This window comes from Elephantulus edwardii, unplaced genomic scaffold (assembly GCF_000299155.1).
Source record: "Elephantulus edwardii isolate Elephantulus edwardi_28Jun2011 unplaced genomic scaffold, EleEdw1.0 scaffold00226, whole genome shotgun sequence".
In the NCBI taxonomy this organism is placed as follows: Eukaryota; Metazoa; Chordata; class Mammalia; order Macroscelidea; family Macroscelididae; genus Elephantulus; species Elephantulus edwardii.
The window spans coordinates 764,924-775,033 of record NW_006399976.1 but is presented as its reverse complement, the minus strand read 5'-3'; the positions used below and the strand labels follow the sequence as shown (position 1 = coordinate 775,033).

The 10,110-nt window shown below is 48.1% G+C and overlaps 1 protein-coding gene and 1 pseudogene across 1 annotated transcript in view; both read right to left on the bottom strand.

Annotated features, from left to right (window-relative positions):
* LOC102860453 overlaps positions 1 to 4,906 on the bottom strand; it is a 32,717-nt gene extending 27,811 nt beyond the window's left edge. Inside the window, exons 1-2 of the mRNA XM_006898314.1 lie at positions 4,891 to 4,906; positions 4,254 to 4,570 (exon numbers count right to left, since the gene is read on the bottom strand). Coding sequence (XP_006898376.1) covers positions 4,254 to 4,570; positions 4,891 to 4,906 — 333 coding nt within the window. The remainder of the gene's footprint in view (positions 1 to 4,253; positions 4,571 to 4,890) is intronic.
* A 91-nt stretch (positions 4,907 to 4,997) lies between these two features.
* LOC102860047 lies at positions 4,998 to 9,976 on the bottom strand (annotated as a pseudogene).
* Positions 9,977 to 10,110: the final 134 nt, after the last annotated feature.

Genomic DNA, 10,110 nt, shown 5'->3' with positions numbered 1-10,110 from the left:
CAAGCGACTTGACGGCACATAACAACAACATCTATCTATCTATCTCTACACATAATTGTATCAACCAAGCCAATAAAAATATAAGCCAATTAAAAAACCCTAAAAAACCGAAATACCCACCAAAACTACACACAACTCAATTAAAAACGAGCAAGGGATTTGCATACATATTCTTCAAAGAGGCCATACAATGGCTAAAAAGTACATTAAAAGATATTAAACATTGTTGTTGTTAAGTGCCGTTGAGTCACAGGCAACTCATTGCGACCCTATGTTTGAGAGTCCTCAATGCTTGGGTGACTTTCATCCTCTCTCCAGGTTCATAGGGTTTACGGAGGCAAGCTATTATGGAATTGGATGCCATTCCTCCTTCCAAGCTTGTTTTTATCGGGAGCTCCACCCCACTCTCTGTCCGCATTGGGTAACCGGCCATTAACAGATTTGACACATCAGTATCATAGTGTTCAGCCTCACAGCAACCACAAGTGACCACTGTACGGCAACTTGTACACCAGGGCTACTATATGACCTAGAGGAATGTCTGAACAAAAATTAAATATCCCAAGACCCTAGGCGGGCTTGACCTTTCAGTGTCTTAGCAGCCCGGCACTCCCAATTGCTGGGAAACTCCCTGCCCCAGACCCCCATTCATGTAGCAAGTCCGCTCTGCCAACCCCCTTGTGGGCCCCAAAGAACCACCACATGTGCTCGGAGTCCTCAAACCTACCGCGCCTCCAGAAGCCAGAGACCGGATCCCTGTTAAACATTAGTTATTAAATAAACAGGAAGTCAAGCCCACTGCTGTTGAGTCTGACGCTGGTGACCCTCCATCGAGTTCTGAAGCTGTAAATTTTTATAGGACACGACTACCCATCCTTCTCCTTCAGAGCAGCTGGTGGATTCAAACCTCAATCTTTTGATGAGCAGATTGTCACATTATATATTATGCCACTGAGGTCCATTGGGAAAATATGAATCAAAATAATAATAATGAGATCAATTCCCTCCCACTAGATGGCTTTTTAATAGCAGGAGGGAGAGAGATATGATAGATGATGATAGATGATAGATAGATAGATGGATAGATGATAGAGAAATAGATTAGAGAAATAGATGATAGAGAAATATATTAGAGAAATAGATGATAGATAGATAGAGAGAAATAGATTAGAGAAATGATAGAGAAATAGATGATAGATAGATAGACAGACAGATAGATTAGATAGATGTAGATAGATGGGGGTGCTGGCAAAGATGTGCAGAAATTGGAACCCCTGTGTGTTGCTGGTGCAGGTGCAGTAGAGCAAGTGCAGCAAAAAAGTGTGCGGTTCCTCAAAAGCTTAACCCTCAATCGCCGCATGACTCAGCAATTCCACTCCATAATGTACAGCTCAAACAGCTGAAAGCGGAAATGAACAGGTGTTTTATTGCCTTATTTTTCCACAAAAGCCGAAGTTAGAAAAAAAAAAAAAGCCAAACCCAAATGACAAACACAACAACCCCAAGTGCCGATCAACAGATGAACAGATAAGCAAAATTATTTGTACAGGACATGAGAGGTATGCAGTAATAAAAAGAAAAGACACATTAGTCCTGGGGGAAAGCAGAGGGTCATCGGAAGAGAGGAAGACGCAGCATGAGATGGATTGACAGTGAGCGAAACACTGGGTGTGAAGGTCTTGGAGCTCAAGATGATGGAGCAGGACAGGGTAAGGGCTTGATCCGTGGTTCTAGGGTCGCTGTCAGGTAGCACGGACTCAACCTCTAACAGACAGCAATACAGACGACCCTTGAGACATTATGCTGGGCGAAGTCAGGTGAACACAGAAGGCCACGTATTATAGGATTACATGTACATGAATTGAACAGGCAAATCCCCGGAGAAAATGGGTTAGGCGGTGCCAGGGGCTCAGGGAGGAAGAGAGAAGGGGGTTGGTGGGTAACGAGTGGTGAGTCTCTGGGGTGATAAGAAAGTGTTAGGGCAGCACAGATGCTGCAGTTGTCGGTGAACTCCGTCTCCCCTTCACCAGTTTTGTTATTGGAACTGGGAGCCCTGAGGCCGAGGCTGGGAAGGACCGGTGAGCTGAGATTAGGAAAAAGAATCACATAGACACTGGAACTCTGCCCCTCGACTGGGGTTCCTTCTTACACTTAGACACTGTACTGTGCTTGGCCATTTAGATTTCTTTTTTCACGAATAACCTGGGTACTACTAGCTTTTCGTGATGGTCTGTGCCAACCTTGAAGGCATTTGATCCTTGGGCATCTTTGACCCAGATTCCAGACCTGATGAAAGTTCTGGAAATAGTAGTGATGGTCATATAACATTATGAACACACTGATTAAAATGGTGAAATGGATGTTGTGTGGATTTTATAACTATTTTTTAAAAAATTTATCATTAACTTCAAGGAAAATTTACAGAGACTTTGGATTTCCATTAATTCATTGTTGCCGTTTTCTCCCTTCCCAACCCTCTCCCCCTCACCCCCAGTACACTACCCTCTCGGAAAAGTAAAAGAAAAATTCTTCCATTGTTTTACAATTCCTCCCCCCAGGTCCAGTCCATTATGCAGCCTTCGCTCTGGACTCCTGTCATGACAAAAATTATCACTATTTTTAATGAGAAAAAGAAAGTAAAAAAAGAGTCTCAGTCCTGGGGCTATTGGGCATTGTCCTTTGGCTCCGGAGATAGAAGAGCTCAGTACTAAATCTCCTTTCAGTTCCCCTCGAACCCTTCCCTGTATCTCAGGGTCCAACGCCAAAGTATGGTCACCCTCAAGTGCCTCTCTGTGACCATGGTAAGGACGTGATAATCGGAAAAGATACGTGTGATGCCCACACCCAACCTCTCATAGAAACTGCCAGTGCTGCTGAGCCAGTGGCCAAGATTTCAAACCCAGGTCACGGGGGAGTTTCTAAGCCCAACTCTGAGTCCAACAGGAGTTTTGAAATCTCCCCTTTCCCCACCCAAGTGAAAACGTCTTTGCCCAGGAATGCAGGAGAAATGTAGAGGACTCCGTGGTGAGGACCTCCTGGGGATTTCTGTTCTCCTCTCAAAACTGATGCCTACCGGGAGTTTCAAGCTCCCCCATGTTGGCTCCCTGGAGACAATAGGTAGATTCCCCCAAGTTCTACTGGGGAAACTGAGGCTCTGGCTTGAGGTGGTCTGGGGAGAATTTTTAGCCCTGGTGGCGCAGTGGTGAAAACCCCTGAGTGCTAAGCCAAAGTGGGGGAGGGTGAAGCCTCCAGGTATAACTTCCTTGGGAGAAATGCCGGAGACCCTGGCACAGCTCTGCTCCAGCCTGTAAACTCATAAGAGGGTTGCTTAGGTTGTAGTCTGGAGAGTTTTAAGGCCCCAACTTCACGTCCTGGAGAGAATCTGGAAGTCCTCCAAGCCCCTAATGTGGGCCCCTAAGAGCCCCCCTTCTACATTAGCCACTGTGGGGAGCACTGAGGAGAATTTCCAACTTCCTCACCTCCCAAGCTTCTGGCAGGAGCATTGGCCACTGCCATGGATTGAACTGTGTCTCTGCTTCACACCCACCCCCAAACTTGGCTGCCCACTGTTCCCCATATTGGGGGGGGCTGGTCTCTATTTTAGGGTCCGATGTTTCTGTTCTCCATTTTGCGATGGATTGCAAACCCTAAATCTCATAGGTTAATTAAGGAGACCTGATGGCTTAGCAGGTTAAGTGTTGAACTGTTAAGCGAAAGGTGGGCAGTTCAAACCCACCATGGGCTCCAAGGGAGATAGATGGACAGTCTCCTTGTATTAAGATTTACAGCCTCCGAAGCTCGCCTGGCAGTGACAATACGTCAGTAGGGTGGGGTGAGGGTGAGGAGTTGAGGCACCACTCTTTCTCAAAACGCCTTTGCTTGGGTCATATCTTTCATCTCATCAAGAGACAGAAGAGAAGCAGATAGAGGGGAGAGCTTGCTTACTACCACCGAGAAAGGAGAGGCAGGAGTGGGGCCGTCCCCGACGGGGGAGTGGAGTCTGGCACTGAGAACCTTCTAGACTAGGGAATGTTTGCTTGCCAAGGAATGCAGGGCTCACAGAGGTCAAAGGAAGATAAGAACCCTCCCTCAGAGCTGACACCCAGAGAGAAAGCCTTTCCTCTCGAGCCTGTGCTCTGGTGCCTTGAGTTCAGACTTGCAGCCTCGAGAAAATCTTTCTGAAAAGCACCCCCCTTCACCCCAACTGTGGTATCTTCTTCACAGCCAAACGTAAGGAGGAGGACAAGACTTACCACAGTCTGGGTGCAGTGGACTGCCCGGGCCTCCGCTTCCCTGAAGCCCTCCAGGGTCTGTGACAGCTGGTGGTTGAGGAGATGAGTGGTGTTCTGACATTCCCTCTCAGCCGCTAAGCCATCTGTGCAAGCCTTGCTGTTAACTCTGCTTACACAGCTGCTCAGGGGCACGCTCAAGCCCACCACCACCACCACCAACACCACCGCAAACAGCAGGGCCACTAGCCACATCCCCTTCCTGGGGTGCACCGTGGTGTCCTCTTTGCCAGTGATGTACCCGGTGGAGCAGTAAAAAGTGGGCGCCATTGGGAACTCCTCTGGGGGTAGAGAATTTGGGCTCTGGCGGGAAAGCAGCGCAGGAACCTCTCAGTTTATTATCAGCAGAGGGAGCCGGGCCCTGGCCAATAGCAGGACACGGGAATCCCCGGCGCGGGGCCGCTCGGGCTGTGTGCAGGGCAGACACTTGCAGTTTCAATTCCCGCTGGAGGAGGAGGTTTTGTTTCTCTCACTTCTCATCCTTTGGTCAATCCCTGGTTAGTGGGAGTTCGTGGGCGGGGCGCAGAGGCCGGTGGGGCCAGGTCAGCTCTGTCCCCTCCCCTTTTCCAGTCACTTCTCCGCGGCAACAGTCAGCAGTTACCGAGCGCCTGCTGCATGCTCGCCTTACGGACTTCACGATCTGCAGGAGGCAGATGGGGAAACTGAGGCTGCGAGGGTCAAGGGTGGACTGATGAACCTGCATCTGACTCAAGAGGCACGAAGGGGTGGGGTGTCGTGTTCAGGGGTTTCCGTGGCGGCCCAGCCCCCAGAGCGGTGCCGTGGAGGAACCCGAGTGGCGGGAGGCCGCGTGGGAGGCGCCCCCGGGGGGGGGGGAAGATGTTCGGGTGACGCCGGGCCAGGGGGCTGCAGTTCCCCGTCCACCCACCGGGGGGCGCGCTGGGCAGCGGTGGAGGAGGAGGCGGGAACCAGCTGGGCTGGGAGGCTGAGCTTCCCGCCTGTCAAGTGGGGCGAAGCCTGGGGCCAGCCTCTCCAGTACAGGGGGTCGGGTGAGAAGGGGTGAGCAATGCGCTTCAGCATCCACTGGGCACTCAATGGATGGCACAGCAGATGGATGATGCTTAGGTCACAAGGCCAGAAGCACATTTTGGGGAGCATAGTATTGGGGGACATTCAGAAGAGAGGCCAGGGCAGGGGCGGATTTGTTAGCCCATGTGAACAAGGGAGCCAGAATGTCCTGTGGGAAATCAGTCCAATTACAGGCTGCTGTCTGTTTGGTGAGATGACTGTAAAGGGGCGAGTTCCCCATCAGCAAGATGTACAAGCACGCAGAGTCTCTAAAAACAACTATGCCAGGGAGCCAACCTGTTGTTAGGTGCTGTTGCGTTGACTCCTAGCGACCTTATGAATCCTATGAACAACAGATCTGAATTTTGCCCTATGTTGTTGTTGTTATGTGCCATAGAGTCGCTTGCGACTCATAGTGACCCTATGTACAACAGCCCTAAACCCTGCTCTATCCTATGCCAATCGCACTGCCTCTGACACACCCATCCTGATTACCCCAGTCACCAAATCAATCCACCTCATAGAGGGCCTTCCCCTCTTGCGCCGTCCCTTCACCCTACCAAGCATGATGTTCCTCTTCAAGGACTGGTCCCTCCTTAAAACATGTCCATAGTATGTGAGACGAAGCCCCAGTATCCTTGCCTCCAAGGAGCAGCCCGGTTTAACCCTCTCCATGATGAATCTGTTTGTTTTCCTAGCAGTCCATGGTACCCTCAGTACTCTTCTCCAACACCACAGCTCAATGGCATTAATTATCCTTCTATCCTTTCTAGTCAATTAAATTGCCCTATGTGCCAATTTAGTTTTTTTAAATTCTGTGTGTGTGTGTGTGTGTGTACCGTCAAATTGGATCTGACTGGTACAGGAGGAGATTGTCCCTCCTTTTCCAGCAAAGCATCTGTTGGATTCGAAACACACACCTCTTGGATCACAGTGCAGGTTCTTGCCACTAGGCTACCAGAGCTCCCCTACCTATGTGCTATTTTCATCATCTCTGATATGCACAAGCGCACTGTCAATCCATCTTCTTGAGGGCTTCCTCTCTTTTGCTGACCCAGGTATTTCAAATTAGACTTTATTTTGGACCAGTTGTAGATTTACAGAAAAATCGAGAAGATTTAGAGTTCCCACAAAACTCAGCTGTTACTCCCAGCACCACTGTGGAATTAAGGGTTTATTCAAAGTGGCTTCCCCAGCCATTGCTTGACTCTGCCAAGTGGATGGGCAGGAATATACAACTAGGATGTGTTAGCCTTTCCACAAGGGGATTGGCGAGTATCACCAGTCCACAAAGGGATTGGTTGGTCTCGCCAATAAATTGAACGGATCCAGCAGCAGAATAAAATCTTCCCAGCCAATGAAAAAGAGCAAGAGAATATAGTGTTCTTTGCACCCAGAAATTCTTGCTCCAGCTGCGTCTAAGGCAGCAACAGACATGTCTGAACCAGAAGACCAACATGAGATGGAGCCACCTTGGTACTGCCTCCTCCTCAAGGACAGAACCAGAGCTAAGCTAAGAGCTCCGCCTAAACTGGTAGGACACCTGGAGCAGGGGGAGTGTAGAGGAGTGGGGAGCCAATACTGGCAGGACTGAGAACTTTGTAACAATGGTCTAAAGCTGCAAGGCTCAAGGCTGAGGTGCCTGCGAGCATACTTCAGATGTCATACTCACTATATTCTGCTACTAGCCTGGATTATATAACCTTTTGACATCCCCAGTATGGTTCTGTGTGGTCTGTGAGCGATCACATCAGGAATTGGACTCAGCAAAGCAGTAAGATTGGAGTTGAGTATAAAGAGGCATGGGAGCATGGGGGAATCATGTCTGACCTCAGGAGAACTGGTTTTGTGATATTGATGCTGTTGACAGGAACAGTCCCCCTTTTATGAAATTGATAAAGGTCAGATATGGCCGTCCCCATGTGGTCCTTGCTTTTCTTTTTTACAACATCCATCTAGTATTAGGATGGTATGTTTGTGAAAGTGAATGAAGCTATAGCAATTCATCATTAACTAAAATAAAAACCCCACTGCTGTGGAGTATTCTAGTGAACCCATAGACTGCAGAGAACTTCTGTATCCAGGGTTTTGGCTGTAGGTGCTACAGAAACATACAGCCACCTCTTTCTTTCACAGTACCACCAAGTGAGTTTGACCCACCAATCATTATGAGCATTGCTGTGGTTGTAGTTTCTCACTCATAGGGCCCTCTTGCAGTTATTGCTGTGTTTGAGTCTATTATTGCAGGCACCACCAATACATCTGGTTGATGGTCTTCTTCTTTTTCTCTAACCCTCCCTTTACCAAGCCTGAAGCTCTTCTCCAGGGACAGGCCCTTCCTGATAGTGTGTCCAAAGTATGTGACACACTCCCTGGGACTGTGGCCCTTAGTTGCCCTTTGAGCCTAGAACTAAGCCTCTTGTACAACTTGGAAGCAAACGACAGTCAGATCTATAAGGTGAACCCCAGGGTCCTTAATCACACAAGGTCACAAGGACAGCCTTTGACTAAGGACAAAAGTCAGAACGTAGGAAGGGAGAGATGGAGGGATGAGGGAAAACAAGAACCACAGAGAAAGTGGGAGCGGTGTGGACACAATGTGGGGATCCTGATCAATGTCAGAAAATAAACACACGTGAATGGTTCAATGGAACACCAATCTACCTCGCAAATTATCACTCAAATCACCATAAAAAGTTAACACAAGGCGTGTGAGACGAAATCTCGTCATCTTTGCTTCTAAGGAACATTCTGGCTGTACTTTTTCCAAGGCAGATTTGTTTGTTCTTTTGGCAGTCCATGATACGTTCGATGTTCTTCCACAGCACAGTTCAAGGGCATTCACTTTCACTCGGTCTCCTTTGTTCATTGTCCAGCGTTACCATGAATAGGAGCCTACTGAAAAGATCATAGCTTGGGTCACTCAGGCGCACCTTATTTTTTAAATTGACATCTTTGCTTTTTAACACTTTAAAGAATTTCTCCCCCACTTCTCCTCCCAGATATATTTATATATTTACTTATTCCATTATTTAGTCTTAGGTTAGTCATTGAGCCCAGACCATTTGCTCCAGCCAGGGGCCTCTTAGTCACTGATGTCCACACTTTACTCCGATTTTGTTCATTTTCCCAGTGTCCTTTTTCTGTCCCAGGACCCTATCCAGGATCCACATGGCATTCTGACACCCCATCTCCTTAGGCTCCTCTGGCCAATGAAATGTTCTCAGCCTGTCCTGGTTTGAAAGGTGCTGGCCACATGGGTGTCTTACAGGGTCACTCTCTCAGGAGGTGCCAACTAACTGCTCCTCATGATTACACTGAGGTGAGGGGGGGTCTGCAGAGGACATTGCAGAGGTGGTATCTGTGACCAGCAGTGGACCCCAACTCATGGCAACCTCATGTATGCAGAGGACAACTGTGCTCCTGGGTTTTCAAAGCTGTGACCATTCAGGGCAGATTGCCAGGCCTTTCTTATGAGGTGCACCTGGGTGAATTTGAACTGCTAGCCTTTTGTCTAGCAGTCAGGTGCGTAACTCCATACCCAGGGTGCACACTCACGCTGTCACTTAGCACTGTGATGTCGACTCTGATCATATAGCTGAGCTGTTGCCGGGTTTGTCTACTGTAGAGTAACTCTTCTCCCTTTTTCCATACTGTGCTTTTGGGAAGATATTCACTGTGTATGTTTTGAGTCCAGTTGCACAGCATTCTGGGATGATTCATAGGGTTTTATTAGCTGATATTTCAATTTTCATTACAGTAGATCACCAGGCCTTTCTCCCTGGTCTTAGTCTGGAAGCTCCACTGAAACCTGTGCCCACTGGATGACTTTGCTGGTGTTTTAAATACTGTTAGCGTCACTCCTGGCATCATAGAATGCATAGCCACCACAGGCCACCACACGAACAGATGGGTGATGGAGGGTGAACAGCCGCAGAAATGATTTAGAATGACAGCGAGGGAGACACTTTACTTCTTTTTCATCACTTATTTGTATCTTACCCTTTAGGTCATCACTTCCTTTCTTGCTTAAATGGTTTCCGCTTTGCCACACATAATTCGACAAAGATGTTTTGGAACATGGTTGGCAGGGAGGTGAGGTAGAAGAGAGGCTAGTTTAGGCTCAGGGTTATGTTTCACTTAAAGGATTTTATGGTTTATTAATCCTTTGGTGAAAAAGCCACACAGTCATTGCAGATCAAGTCACTGGAGAATGCTTCTTCCTTCTGTTAGCCTATCTCCTGCTACCAACCTCCAGCTCCCTTTTTGCCAGCTCCCACGTTGGCCTTCGCAGTCCCCCTGACTTTCTTTATCCTGTTCTTGTTCTCCATGCACTGTTCCCTTGAAGTCTTTGTCTTCTCCTACAGGCCAGGTCGTGTGAGTCTGTGTTTGGGTTCATTTTCCTTCACACAATCCAAGGAGTCGTGGGTCCAGCCAAAGCCCGTCCCAAGTCTTGCCTCCACCAAAGCGGGTCTGAATCCAAACACAAAGATGACCACAAAAATGTGGTCTTGCACATTTTTTGCCGGTTTTTCCCCTTGAATTTCTGTCTTAGGAACTGTTGCCTTCCCAGAGTGAGGAACATCAATAATCATTAGTTTCCGCTGCAGCAGTTGGTGGGCCGTGAACTCGCTGGTCCAGAGAGTCTCCGAGTCGGTCATGATGGTGGCTGTCACACAGCCGGAGAGGAAAAGAATCCCGTGTTTCTTTTCTTTTTTAAAATTTATTATTAATTTCAACAAAAATTTACAGAGACTTTGGATTTCCATTCATTCATTGTTGCACTTTTCTCCCC